Here is a 14,989-nt window from a genome sequence, read left to right as displayed (position 1 = left end):
GGGACAGACCGGACTTTTCCCAGTTTTTTTGTAAATATCTGTGCACACCCTGATAAAACCGAGCAATCTGGCAATCTTAGGTATGAATGCTTTATACATCTGAAGTAGTTTCTCAACTTCACTAATAAATAAACGATTTGGATGATTTTAATAAATGAAAATCTATTCGAAGACATCAAAATATAGTTCAAATCACAAAACAATAAATAAATAATTATATTTCTTCGTCGTCAATTACACCGCTTCTCGCACTTACTCACAATCCATTCGCGAATATCGCGATTCAGTACACAAACAACAAACACGATGCATCCGTGCAGATAGGCGAAGAAACCGGCAAAGTAGTGCAGCCATAGGAAACGCGTTCCTCCGACCCAGGCCGCCAGGTCACTTCCATAAACTACGAAAAGAGCCACAAAGAGGCTGAGTACGAGCTGGAAGCGTTCCTGCCTGTCGCGTCGATAGTTGATGTGCGAATCGACGTCCTCTATGTGATAAGGGTAGCGTTGATTGGCCCGGGAAATCGTTGCCAAGCCGAGGAAGATCGTATTCAGCACCATCAGCGCCGCCGTCGGTAGGTAGAAGAACTTTAGAATCGGTGTCAGCTCAACTGAAATTGAAATATGAGGTGAGATTTGATAATTTTTTAAGCGTGAATGAATATAACAGTTTGAATAGATTCAGAATTGCAAAAAAGTTATAAATGGGGGTAAAAAAAGGAAGAACATAAGCCGTAAATGTCATAAATTTATCGAAAAAGATATACACACAGAATTTCCTCTTCAGTGCAAAACGACGCGTTTGCCAATAACACTACGGCGAACATGACGGAATCGACCGACACGAGCGTGCAAGTCGAGTATCATTGGTCAACTGCTGGACCTTCCATCAATACACTCTTAAGGGTTTTAACAGGTTTCGAATTTTAAATTACCAGCTGCAATTCAAAATTCGTCAAAAATTCTGTGTTTCGTATTTTGAGAATCATAGAATCTTTATCAACCTTTCAAAAATTTTCCCAAAATGACTGCAAAAATATTTGAGTTACGTACAAGGTTTCCAAAATTAAAAAAAAAAAACAAATCGGTTGATAAAAAAGAGAGATATTACTGTTTAACTTTAGAGTGTCAAATTCACACTCCAATTGTATCACGTTATCAAATGCTGTAGCCGCCGACCGTGGCCTAGAAGATAACGTTAAAGTCTTCTAAGCCAGAGGTCATGAGATCGAGTCTCGATCACGGCACACATAGTACTCTTTCTGTGGGCTGGTGTTGTTAGCATCAGTACGATGCAAGCCATTAAACCCTTGAAAGATATACGCTTTAGTCTTAAGTAGAATTCAGATCTCTTCAAAGAAACATGAAGTTTCACTATGATCCTATATGTGTGTGTTGTAAAAAAAAACTAAAAAAAAATGCTCAATTTCAAATATGACGTTGAGATTTTGTGTTATCTAGAAAAAAAATTCTAATCAAAAATCGTCATTTGAGATTTAGTCGATGTTTTTCTGAAAAAAACGACCGGTTTTTTAAAGTCCTAGAAGGTCGATTTTTTGCAAACTTTTTTTCCTTGAATTGAACCAGGTCTCGGCGCTTCTCATTCATTTCTTAATCATTTGGCATGAAAATTAAAATTTAGATTTTTCTGATTTCCTTTTTGAGGGTCATAAAATCAAAACTTTGAGTGCTTTGAGACACCCCTTAATCAGCCCCATCAAGCTGAAATTTTGCACAGGTCAGTTTTTTGAGCCAAACTATAAAATGTATATGTTCGGTTCTCAGAATTCGATTATGAAATTGTTTCCACATATCCTTTGCCACCCTAGTAAACCTACACCCGTTTTCATCGGGTTCTCAAAAGCAAACCACATATCAATACTATTGGGATTTTTTTAACCTAATTCCTCTAAAAGGAAACTGAAATGATTTTCTAATAAAAGGACTGTATTTAAAAAATCAAATCAATCAATTATATTGAAATCCCGTGTAAGCCGTTTCTTTGAAAACAATTTTGCATTGTGCAAATCTTAATTCAGATACTTTGAACAAGATTAATTGAACAAACATTGATTAATTGTCGATAAGTCAGCTGTTGCCAGCAACCTTTTAACATTTTAGTCATGATCTTATTTCATATCGCTTTGAGTGTCTAAAAATAAACCGAATTTCATGAATAGACCTTTCAAGAGTTCAGTTTAAATTTTAAACGCAAAATTGAAATGTATTTTTTTAACATATGCTCTTAAAAACTTTAGAGTTTGTTAGTAGCTTGAGAATAGTTCTTATCAATGTATTTATTTAATTAATGTATTTTCTAACGTTATTATCAACTTCCAAAACTTCAGTACTTGACCACGATAGAGAGATGAAATTCACTTATTCTTAGTGTTTTGTACGGTAAAATGCGCGTTTTCCTCAGTGTGGTCGTTATGCCCTTATCTCCCCTAGATATAACTTTACGCTGAATTATTAATCTTGAAATAATTTATAATTTGAAGGCCCACCTTCCATATTTCAGATTCCAAAAACTTTGTACTGTGCAAACCTCTAATTTGTTTTCCTCCCCGGGGGGCTCTTGCCACTTATTACCCACCCCCTTAACTGGCCTTGGCCTAAATGAATTCAAGTAATAAAATGATAGTTGCACAAGAAGACGAATTGCGTAAAAATTATCGGATTGGCATTTGGGCTTTTAATTATCTGACAATTTGCGCTAGGGGTTTTTGAATCTTCCCAAAATTGAAAATTTTGTTCATTTTCACGACCTAACAACGCATGTATTTTTTCGGCATTTCAAATTTTATATTTTCGTGTTAGTTTCGGTTAGATTGTTTTTTAAATAAAATAAAATCATATTTCAGAGCTACAAAACTCTGTTTTTTTTTCAACGGAAATCATAAAATAGCACATCAAAATTTATTGAACTTTTATAAGTTTTTTTTTAAATAAAAATATTTCAAAACTTTTAAGTAAAGACCTTTAAGATAAAAAGTTTTAAATAGGCTTTAAATGGTGTCTATCAGTAGCGTCTGCATTAGGATTGGTCGATCTTTCCTGGATCTATGCAAGATAGATCTTTTGATCTCAAATTTTCGATTCTTTTAATCGATTCTTTTGCCTTGAAAAAATCGATTAAATCGTTTTATTTCCGATTTGATCATCCGATCATTAAATTTTTTTCCTATGAATTCCGAATATTTCTTGCATAATTTTGATATCTGTCATCATGTCACCATGTCACTAATAGACTCGAGACCGACTTAATAGAAAGCATGTTCGACTTTATCTTTTTAGTCATTTTGTGTTTTTGTCATTTTTGTTATTTCAATTCATATAAAGGCACCGATTTTCAGAAACAACTTATAAATAGTCGATTTTTAGCCAAAAATTATGTTGAAATAACACCAAATCTCAACGATTTATGCATTTTAAATTCATTTGTCACCAAAACTAATATATAAATTTTCTCGATTTTCGTTTGAAACCCACCTTTCTAGATGATTTTTGAGAGTAGAATACACAAATCTTTAACCCCTTAATCAAGTCCGATTGAGCTGAAATTTTGCACTGGTCAGTCAATTTTCTTAATTCTACGACGAATTTTTTTCCATACATTAATTGCTACTCTAATGTATTTTGAAGTATTTTTAAAACATTCAAATGCTTCAACATGAAGTTTCCCTCAGAAAACAATCCTCTTAACCCATTCGAGACGGGGGCCTTTTCACGACATTCGTACTCATAGTACTTTACTCTTAGATAACTTTTGTGTCGTTTGATTTTCATCAAAACCATTTCCTAATATATTTTGCATAACATTTGCGGATTCCATTGATATGAGAATATTATTTTTCCGAGCAATAGTAAACTCACAATGAAAGATTGTTCTGATAAAGGCACGAAAATTCCATTGCACACACGGTGTGCAGTCGGTCTCGAACGTGAAACAAATTTGAAAAGATCCTTCGACTTCGATTTTTTTAGGTGGATCGATCTTGGGAATCGATCTTTACTAGAAGATTGAACAATCTTAGCTGCATTACTGAATGTTCTGCAAACAAAACTATTGCCAATACATGATGCAACATTCAACTGAGGACACCAAAAAGAAAAAAAAAATGACAATAAATCTCTTTTTGCATCGAAAACAAACAATGGTCAACCAACTGCCCTCACATACTCGTAGAGGGCGCGCTTCTTACTAAGAAGTTAAGTTTTTTCCTAGTTTGTAGAGTGTTTGCAGCAAAACTGACCTCGATTTTCAATCAATATCTAAGTATCGAATTGGTTATGGGAATATTCTCAAGCAACCAAAAGTTCGGATTTCACTTGAGGAACGAACTCATATTTATGTTCACATAGAGCTGTATAAAAGTTCCGTGGACTTTTTTTGCTGTTCAAAGTGCTATTTCAAGGTCCATGGAGCTTTTTTCTTTATCAAGTTCTACTAATACTCACAAAAATTTTAAAGTACTGGTTTGGTTTCTGTTTCTACTTTTTAAGGAACTTTAAAGTTAATATGAAGGAAAAAAAATCTACTTGTTACGTACTGTTTAGTTTTTCAACATCAAGATGCTATCAATGGTTTGCAAGTCTTTTTGTACAGCTCAATAGTTCGTAAAATAATCTTTGTGTACTCTTTTGTAAACTTGAAAGTTTTAAAATAAGTTCTAACGGGCGTTCCAAAGTAACTTCGCAATATAGAAGCTTTGAAGTAGATTTGAAGGCTAAATTCTACTTGTTTCGAACTTTCGCCAGCGGCCTTGGCCTTGGCCTTGTTGTTCAGAGTTCAAGTCATTCCTGCCAAAGTTCATGAGATCGAATCTCGGTCATGGCATACATAGCACACTCTCTGTGGTCTTGTTGTTTTTTGCATTTGTAATATGCTAGCCATCATTATTTCGAAAGATGTGCGCTTTGAGTTAAGGAAAGAAGATTTCTTCAAAGAAACATGAAGTTTCACTGAGATCCTATGTGTGTGTGTTCAACCCGTATTTACATAAACAAATAGAACGTTACTTGGGAAACTGTCTGCGATCTACAATCTTTTTACCGAAGTATGTTTTTCGGATTTTTTTCTTCGACTCTGAATAACGGAGTGTTGTAACTGAATATTGTTCCGGAAACATATTTGAGTTACAATACAAGGTTTCCAAAACTTAAGTTTTTGTATAAATCGTTTGAGGAACAAGAGAGATGTTGCAATTTTAAGCGAGGAGTGTCAACTTAACACTCAAGATCTGATTAGGGAGTTTTTTTTGTGTGGGCTTTTAGGGTGCGTCTCTAAAAATTCATCATGCAAAATTGTAAATTTCAAGAATTCATTGAGGTTCCCTTAACGATTTTTTAATTTGCATGCACCCGAATAAAATAACAACCCAGACAACCAGAAATCGTATTTTCTTTTACAGATTACATCGTATAGAATGTTATTTATACTCATTTTCGTATATCTGCACCTACAATGTGCGGTCCATGCATATTCTTTATCGTATTTAAAAGCATGGCCTGATTTTATTACGACAAGAAGTATTTATGTACATATGTACTCGACCTTTGTGAACGACAATTTGCAAAAAAATCCGTGAAACGACCGATATACGGTAATCAGCCGTGATTGAGAAATTTGGTCGTGCTATGCATAAAATAATTCGAAATAAAAAACGTATATAACTGCATTGATTCGTAATAATTTGCATGCAATCGTATACCTTTGCAAATTAATTCGCATGTCTGATTTTCGTAAAACGTATTTGCTGGCAATCGTGAAAGAATACAAAAAAGATCAATAAAATCGTTTATGATAATGGGACATCGATGATTGGAATCGTATTAAAGGAGGCTTCAAAATGTTGGTCTATTTTTAGATCATCGATGACGTGTTCTACGATTTAAAAGATTTAAATTATAGAAATATACGATTTGCTTTTGGTTTAATCCCCTTGAATTTATATATTCCAGATAGCGTCGAGGAACCATCATGAGCTGCTGATCGAATCGTCAGAGGATCAAGCCCAGGCGCTAACAATAAATTCATGAACGTGGAAAAAAAATCAGCAATCAAGCAAAAAATTAATGTGTACGATATAAACTTGAATTTGACAGCAAAAAACACATTTCTTTGAAATAATCTTATTTTGATTTTTTTTTTTTGGGGGATGAATAAACCAATTGGTTTAAAATCCCAAAAAAAATTTTTTTTTTTCAACTGACGGAAAATGAGAGCCCTGCACTCAAGTCGCAAAAGACGACCAAATAAGTCGTCAAACTTTCCATATTGTTACGAAAAATGTCGTATATTACAACCTCAAACATCTATATGATGATGTAAATTGTCATAGTATATTCCAAAAAGAATCAGGGTAGTCGTAAATGATGCGCATGACAAGTCGTGCAAATCGTAATTTAATACAATAAAATCAAGAATATGTTTGCTAATGTACCTTTATGGCCTCCAAAATGATACGTATATACTGGTTTTGCTACATTATATACGATATGCTTACACGTATATTTGCGTTGCAAATTCGAAATACCCACCAAATGGTTGTCTGGGAAGCCGCCAAACTTCCAACACTGTCATATTGAAACTCAAGGGATTAGGATTAAATCAATTTAATCTTAAATTTGTTAATTATAACTGAATTAATGCATCAATTTAATCAATTCAATATTTTCTTCCCATTTTATTAATACGGATTCTGGTTTGGATGCTTATACCCTTTTGAAAAGAAAATTTGCCACATGAATTCTAAGCAGTGATGTATTCTCTGTGTTTCTGCTGATTTAAAAAAAGTATTTCACACGAAAACTTTTTTTCATATTCAGCATAAATTTTCTAATAACACTCCACTGTTGGAGATCAAATTGCAACATTTCAAGTTCAAGTCCGCTTATGGAAAAGATTTGAAATTAGTTTGAATTTTATTTATTTATCCTACAACAGACGTTTAAATTTGCTCCTACACTCTGTGAGAATTAAGCGGGACATTTTCGTTATTATCTGGTAACGTTTGATGGAATATCCGTGATTTATATGTTTTATATCCCAATTTTTAAGAACAGTGAATCTCATAATGCCGGCAAAATAAAACTACTTTTTTTGCATCTTTATATGACTAATATTTTTCAAAAGAAGATTACCGTGATACGTTTGCATCAGGCATCATTGTCGAATGTCATCCGGATTAAAAATACAGAATTCTAACCGGTTAACAAAAGTGCAATTTGCGACCGTTAGCTGTGCCAAGAGAGAAACATCTAGCAATTAAACTGTTCACTTATTTGAAAAATGTTCTCATTTTTTAAATTACTAGCTGACCCAGTGTGCTTTGCTTCACCTTCAAAAAATTAATGAAATTTGTGACAGTTATTTAGCTTTTAAATTATTTGCGCAACATTTCAAAACTATTTTTAAAATCATTAAAATGTTAGTTAAAAATTAAACAGCAATTTTTTTTAATTTTTTTTTATTTTGTGAAAATTGTTTTTTTCTTTTTGTGGATGGATTTGTTTGCTTCATAAGCTTATTACTTTTTAATTCAGTTTTTTTTAAATATATGGAACCCTCCTTTTCCTTCCCAATGTAGAGAGGGTCTCAAGCTATCATAGAAACATTTTCCTCACCAAATAACTTCATGAGCATGACCGTAGGAACTGAGAAGTGGGGGAGGAGGGGGGGTAGAGGTTAAAACCCCCCTTCCCATGAGGGTTCATCAAAAGCAAGCGTGGTATTCAGGGATAGAAGCGACCATGAGGAAAATAAGTAGGGGGGAAATAATAACTTTCAAATGAAATTAGGGCAAAATAAGTGACCACATCAAGCCAAAAATATCATTCATAGGGGCTTCAAATTCTTCAACCAAAAGACTAAATAATCAATTTGTAAATTCAAATAAGGTTCACCGGGGCAAGTGCAAACATACAACTTTTCTCCGATAAAAAATTTAAAATTTTTTTTTTTTTTTAAATTGTTATTTAGGCCCAAACAAACCATCTCCTATTGATTAACTATTTTAACTTTTTTCAAAATATTCACCAAAAACACTGCACTGTTTGATTACAAAAGCTTTCAAGTATGTACTGAATAGACATGAAAAGTGTGTTTTCGTTTTGCATATTTTGTATGTATGTATGTATGTATGGTTCCCCCATCGGTAGCAAGGTCCTGCCTATGTCTGTGTGGCTTGGCCTTCGAATTTCTTCTAGGGCTTCCACGGTCCGATGGTTCGTCGAAAGAAGGCATCCAACCCTTAGAAACCTACAATGGCCGGCTACCCGTGCCGCTTGCAATAATCTCTTTGGGTTATCCCCAGATGCATTCCTTCTAGAATTATATGTATCTGGAAATGCAAGGAATAATATTGTATTGGAAATATTTAGTAACATAACAATATAAAATAATATAATATGATATAAATATAAAACGCTTATAAGCACGATTGAATTGAAAAACCATCAAGACCAAGAAATATGATTATATTTTTTTAAAAGGATACAGCACATAGCATTGAGGACAATAAATTATCATCTCACTATTTAACAGCGACAGTAGCCTCTTCTGAAGTCAGCGAAGGAACTTGATAACATTAATATAACAGATAACACCATCTTATTCATTATGTACACGTTTTTAAAGCACATAAAGTTATCAAAAGTTTGATGCTTTGTTTGAGCCCTAAGCTTATATTAGACACTTTCACCCTGTGTGGCTGGAAAAATTTTATTTTCGATGCAATTTCAAATACTCTCCCATTGTTTAGAAACGAGCCTTGATTGGAACCACAGAAAAGTGGAACATGTTTACATCACATAATTGGATACGAGCCTTAACGTGATCCACACATTTCAAGCACGAGAGAGGAAAAAGAGAGTGGTCTAAAAAGAATAGGTATAAGAATAAAAAGAGATGGAACGTCCTCACCGGTTTTTTTCTGCTTTTGCTCCTGATGTTTCACCAAGGTCCTGTCGGGACATGTTTCGATCATCACCTCAGACAGCCTCCTCAAATCAACGGAACACAACCACCTTAAATCCCTCCGCCACGAGGCTCCTTCTTTCGCTTAACCCGAAGCCAGAATCCCTCACATATTCCTTAATTTAGGAAACCCTTATCCACCACAACAATACAGAACAGATTTCACTATAACGCTGAACTTTCGGACGCGCATTATGAATTCGAACGAATAAAAAGGCACTTCAGTCCGCCCCTTCCACAAAGAACTGCATCCTACACAACACCATCACACATCACCGTTCGCAAATTTAATAGAACAAAATGCGAATCGAACCGCACGCGATGAGGGCCCGACGAAGACGCGTGTTTTCGTTTGGCATATTTTGGCTTCAAAATAGGAAATTTTAAACCGCTTTTTCGCTGAAAGGTTAGTGTTTGGGACTCATATTCAAGTAAAAGCAGAAAATTCATGATAGGTTTTCAGTACATCCTGAAAGTTGTGAAAATAATGATATTCACAGTGTAGTTAACAACGGGATAAATGCAAACGTACTTTTAAGCCATGTGAAATCAGTCATTTTAAAATTGCATGGTTGCAAAATGGTTCAACCTCATATTGGAATGGTCAGAAGGAGTATCTTAAGTGTTGTATCTGAAGCTGATATTCAAAATTCTCCAATTTTTGGTAAATGAAGTTCTTTAGCTGAAAACAACATTCCGCTAAAATGCATTTCTTTTTTGCCTTGGAGACTTCTTCCCCCCTTCCAGCAAGAGGAAGGGGTCTCAAGGGAGTAATAGGAATCTTCCATGGCCTCAAACGCATCCACCTCCCAATTTTCACGTAAATCGGTTCAGTAGTTTCCGAATTTATAGGGAACAGACAGACAGACAGAAATCCATGTTTATATATGTACGACCTGACCCGATGTGCTTTGCTACATCTTCTAAAATTGTGTGAAAATAAATTTTCGTTCTCTTTACAAAATAATTTTTTATAAGAATACAAAGAAGATTATATTCTCTGCAATGATTATTTGTGAAACTTGAACAGAAATAGTTTCTTAATAATTGTTTCAAATTTGATAGTAGGAACTCGTTTTTAATTGCCTTTCTCCTCTGCAATTTGAGGAAGGTCCACGAACTGACATAACAAATTTTTTTGTAACTAAATAACGTCACATTTAACATATGGCCCCATTTGATTGAATTTTTACATACTTTCCTTCTTCACGTTTCTCCTCTGAAAGAAGGAGAGGTCTTGAATCTTAAAAAAACCCATCTTGTTAAATATGGATTCAAATACTTGAAAAGTTTAAAAAAATGCAATGAAACCTCCTCCATTCCCAGCTCTGTACTGTATGGAATCTTTCCGTAAAAAAAAAATAGAAACATTTTTCGTACTCGATTACTTTTTGTTCCATTTGTTGGATAAGTTCTCAAGTTATACAAAAAATATGCGGAACTGCTTTCCTCTTCTCTTATCCCCGTCCTCCCTTCTTATCTCACGAGTGGAAGGACAGATGGGTCTCAAGTCTCGTTGAAACCTGACTCGTACGTAGCTTTATTCCTTCCAACATGAAATTTAGGTTCATTTGGATGATTATTTATCGAATAATACATTGAATTATTTGTAAGACCCCCTTCCTCCCTTTAAATCTCCCCAATCCAAGAGGGTGGAATCCCAAATAATCATTGAAATCTGTCTCGTTTAAAAATAACAACTCATCTCAAATTTGGTTCCATTTGCTTGATTAGTTCTCGAATTTTGAAAAATAAACTGTATGGGAAGCCCCTCCCCCTTTATATCTTTTGCTTGATAAGTTCTTGAATTGTGCGAAAAAATGTATGGGAGCCTCCCTCCCCGCTTCCTATTTCCCCATTGGAAGAAGGAAGGGGTACCAAACCATTTTGGGAAAATTTCTCGTAACCAAATACACTCCCATACCCAATTTAGTACCATTTGCTTGATCGGTTCTCGAGTTATTTAAATATTTGTCTTTTGTTTGGGAGGCCCTCCCCCTTTCCAGTGAGAGGGAATTATGGGATCCTTTCCCGGCCTCTAATACCCCCACATACAAAGTTTCATTGCAAATCGGTTAGAGAGAAATCCATTTTATATATATAGATAAATACATATATAAGATTGGTTACACCTTCTAGAGTTGATGGACATTGTTCCAATTTTTAAAATTGATCTCTAGAATTTTAAAGTATTTTTCTCTCTTTCGTTCGCTAGTGATGAGGCAATCAATGAGAAAATATCATAAAATTGCATCAAACCTCCAATTGTTGAATATGACACTGTATTGGAGACTCAAAGATGGAAATTAGTCAGATTTTTTTTTAAACTTACACATATGTTCATGACACATCCAAGCAGAGAATGGCGGTTTTGTGGTGACATCCAGCAGCACAAATCCATTGGTAAAGATGTAGAATAGCAGCAGCACTGTCGGCGCTCCCCATCCAAACATACTTTGCCAAAACAGTGAATGCGTTGGGTAGATCTTTTTGCTCTTGAAATCAGAATAACAGCCGTAGCACATGACGTTCATCCAAAAAATGCAGGCAAATACGGCGTAGGGATAAACCAGTCCCGTCACTTCGCACGGAATGAGCGTACTGTTCGAGCTGGTCAACAGGAAACATAAGTAGATCAAGATCTGGCCAAAAATGTAGGAACACACCGGCAGTCGACGGACAGTCTTCAAATTCGGAATCACCAGGTACATTACCAGTAAAGCCCATAAGAGTCCGATACAGGTCACTCCACCTACAATAAGAAGAGGGAATAAAATTTTCGTTCCATTTATCGCACACGACGGAAGCTCATTCATAAAATTTTCACTGACCAATTATGTACCACAAAGTATGTCCCGCCTCTGGAAAATATTCCACTGACAGGCTGCTATCGTTGAGTGCCATCGATTCCGATTCCTCAAGCCCATCGATGAGGCTCGAATTCCCCTGGATTCCATCAGCTCCATCCGATTCGACCGGATCCACGTTTTCGACCGTCACATTGGCCATTTAGGGAAAATAATTGATCGGACAAAATTAATAACGCAAAAACACCACTCGCTCGATCATCGCGGTTGAGAATCAAAACTCGAACTGTGTAAAGTGGCAACGGTCCTCGGTTTTTGGTGTGTGACTCAGCCGGCTCTTCTTCGCGCTCTCCGTCGCGTCGTCCGCGTTCTGGGTGCTGTCTAGAAGCTGGCACGGTGGCGTCGAGACGTTTAGGAAAAAGGTGGCTAAGAATAGATGTACGCGAAAACATTACAACTGAGCGGGCGACGACGACGACGAGGATGATGTCAAAGATTAAAAGCATGCTGCTGCAGCGAATTGTACCGAATGGGTGAGCTGAGCGGAAATTTTAATCGTTGGTAAACATTAGCAGCACGCACCATACTGAGTACACAGAGAATTTTGATCAAATATTTGGTAAAAGATAGATTGTTTTGATGATAACTGTTCAAACAAGAAGATAATTGGCGTGAAAACGGCTAAAGAGTGGTGAAGTTTGTTAAGTAATTTTGACTCTAATGTTGATACCTTAACTTTGAGTGTACTGTTGTTGATCGATTGTGGAAAGCTCAATTTGAGAAGCAAAAGTGTGCACCATAAATCGGAACAAATAGTGTCTGAACAACACTTGAATAAAACAGTGTACATCAACGGCAACTGAAAAATTAGCGGCGCTGGTTCACGGTACGATGTCTCAGGAACGGTTAAAGCTGGATGCATGAAATTTTCTGACTTTTCCTAAAATGAGATGCTCTATGATTTTCCCATTGATAAACACCTTTTACTCCGGAACAATTTTTCGCCACTTCTCTGCGAACAAACTCAAAATTATAAATTTGATTCATCTATATATATAAAAATGAATGTTTGTCTGTCTGTCTGTTCCCTATAGACTCGGAAACTACTGAACCGATCATCGTGAAACTTGGCATCTGAGGGTTTTTGGGGCGGGAGATGGTTTCTATAATAGTTAAAACCCCATCCGACTTAAGAGAGGAGGGCCTCCCATACAAAATTTGTAGTTTTCCGAAACAAATTAAAGTCATGACATCCATTTTCTCGAGATTTATTTTCCTTTGGGCGGTTTGTTTTTCGTCTCCATGGTCGAGGCGTCGCACGCCAACGACGCAAGAGGATAGTAACCATGGCATAGCATACTGATCAGTGGGAATATTTTGGCGCGTATTTCTCAACCAAGCATATTTTCAAAGCAAGGGGTGGCGATATGAAGCCTTGATGTTTTTTTTCTACTTTATTCCTAGCTCATTTGTACAGCACATGGTTATGAATGACACCTAGATGTGACCCAGATTGACATTTTGCCGATCGAATAAAACATATGCATTTGTTTTTGCCAAAATCTGAAATTGAAAAGGCACGGCATTCATTTTCTTTTCTTTGAGGGGTTTGTTTTTCGTCTCTATGGTCAAGCAAACGTCTCGTCGCAAGTGGATAGCAACCAAAGCGAACTGTTCATTGATCGCTGGGAAAAATATAATAATTAGGCGCCTGTTTCTCAACCAAGTACCTTTATTTCTTATGCACGTGGGGGCGATATGCAACCTAGATGTGTTTTTTCTTGCTTAATTGTACACAGCACGTGGAAATAAATGACGCCTAGAAGAATTTTTATTCAAGGAACACTAGAGCATGTTCAAACGTTCAACTTTTCTCTGCTACAAAAAAAAAATAAAAATTATTTTTTCTTCTAAAAATTTTTACATCGGCCCAAATACACAACTGAAACGAATTTAGAAATGAAAATGAAAACTTTTTATTTTAAAAAATTCGGAAAAAATCGTACTTTTTGCTTACATACCAATTCAAGTACGTACTAACATGAAAAGTGTTTTGTGTTACATTACTGCATAAAAGAGACTTTGATCCGCTTCTTTTTTGAAAAGTGATTCTTAAGAACTGATATTCAACTGGAAGAAACAATTTTATGAGAAATTTTTAGTATACCCTTGAAGTGTTAAAAAAATATTACCTCCTGTCAACTTACACAGTGGGGCAAGGGCAAACGTCTAACTTTAAAGACATTCATCTTCAAAATGATTCAATATGTTGGAAAGACCAGAAGGGGTATTCTGAATGTTGAAACGGAAGCGGATATTAAAATTTTGTCTTTGTAATGAAGGTCATTTGCTCTGAACAGCATTCGTTAAAAGTGCAGTAACAAACATAAATTAATACTGCAGGAATACTGCAGATATATAAATGAAACTTGATTAAACAAACAAACAGAAGTACGTATTAAATCCATTTTTAGGCCATTGCTCTGACGCATCTGAAAATAAACTTTGCATTTACACTTGCCCCAATATACGGGACAAATGTTAACTTAAAAATTGTTTTTGCCAACATTTTTGAATATTTGACTTTCAAAGAGAAATTAAAAAACGCTGAGAATTTATTCAGTGATGCAACTGATATTTTTTCAAATACCTATTTATATTTTTTGCATTAATAATTAAAAAAAAAAAGAAATTTTCACTGTATAAAATCGATAGTATTCATACCATGACAAGTGCTGTTTGGGAAAACTTTAAGCTGAAATGTCTCATGTCCACGAGTTTGGCATATGGCAAAACATTTTTTAACCTAATTTTGGCGCAAAAAGATAGATATTCAAACTGCTTCGAAGGGCGAGGATGGTGAAAAAAGCTGGTTGAAAATGGTTTTTAAAAATCCTTTTCATCGTTTTCTTTTTAAAATTTCTATAGCTTATATTTTCTACTCCAAAAAATACACCATCTAAAGCTATTCAGGAGCTGGAAGTGCTCATAATACAGAATATTAGGAATATATTCAAAAAATTGTCCCGATTCACGCTATTGATCGGTTTTCAAAATTCTATCTCCATACGAATCTTTTTCTTTCAATAAGAAACCTACCTTCTCCAAGCTGTGGGGGACAAAATTGGAAAAGATGGGGGAGCTCCCATGTAAGTTTAAGATAAAGAGCTTTTCAAAGAAAGGACCATATTTGATAAGAGAGT

At 35.3% G+C, this 14,989-nt stretch overlaps 1 protein-coding gene across 1 annotated transcript; it reads right to left on the bottom strand.

The window, feature by feature from the left end:
- Positions 1-229: 229 nt before the first annotated feature.
- Positions 230-12,250, bottom strand: LOC129757414 (probable G-protein coupled receptor Mth-like 1). The gene is made up of 3 exons (XM_055754627.1): positions 11,811-12,250; positions 11,312-11,731; positions 230-610 (listed from the first exon to the last, which is right to left on the bottom strand). The coding sequence occupies exons 1-3, from the start codon at positions 11,986-11,988 to the stop codon at positions 231-233; spliced, it is 978 nt and encodes a 325-aa protein (XP_055610602.1). The 5' UTR covers positions 11,989-12,250; the 3' UTR covers position 230.
- Between the last annotated feature and the right edge of the window lie 2,739 nt (positions 12,251-14,989).

The sequence above is a fragment of the Uranotaenia lowii genome, chromosome 3, assembly GCF_029784155.1.
Source record: "Uranotaenia lowii strain MFRU-FL chromosome 3, ASM2978415v1, whole genome shotgun sequence".
Classification (NCBI taxonomy): Eukaryota; Metazoa; Arthropoda; class Insecta; order Diptera; family Culicidae; genus Uranotaenia; species Uranotaenia lowii.
The sequence above is the reverse complement of the archived record's forward strand: the minus strand, read 5'-3'. Positions and strand labels throughout refer to the sequence as shown.

What these genes read in the sequence shown, in the direction of transcription:
- LOC129757414 (XM_055754627.1), bottom strand. Translation starts at nt 11,988, where the DNA reads ATGGCCAATGTGACGGTCGAAAACGTGGATCCGGTCGAATCGGATGGA. An exon ending in TACTTTGTGGTACATAATTG is followed by an intron (nt 11,732 to 11,810) that starts GTCAGTGAAAAT and finishes TTCTTATTGTAG; the next exon opens with GTGGAGTGACCTGTATCGGA. An exon ending in GATGTGTCATGAACATATGT is followed by an intron (nt 611 to 11,311) that starts GTAAGTTTAAAA and finishes TTTCAATTTCAG; the next exon opens with TTGAGCTGACACCGATTCTA.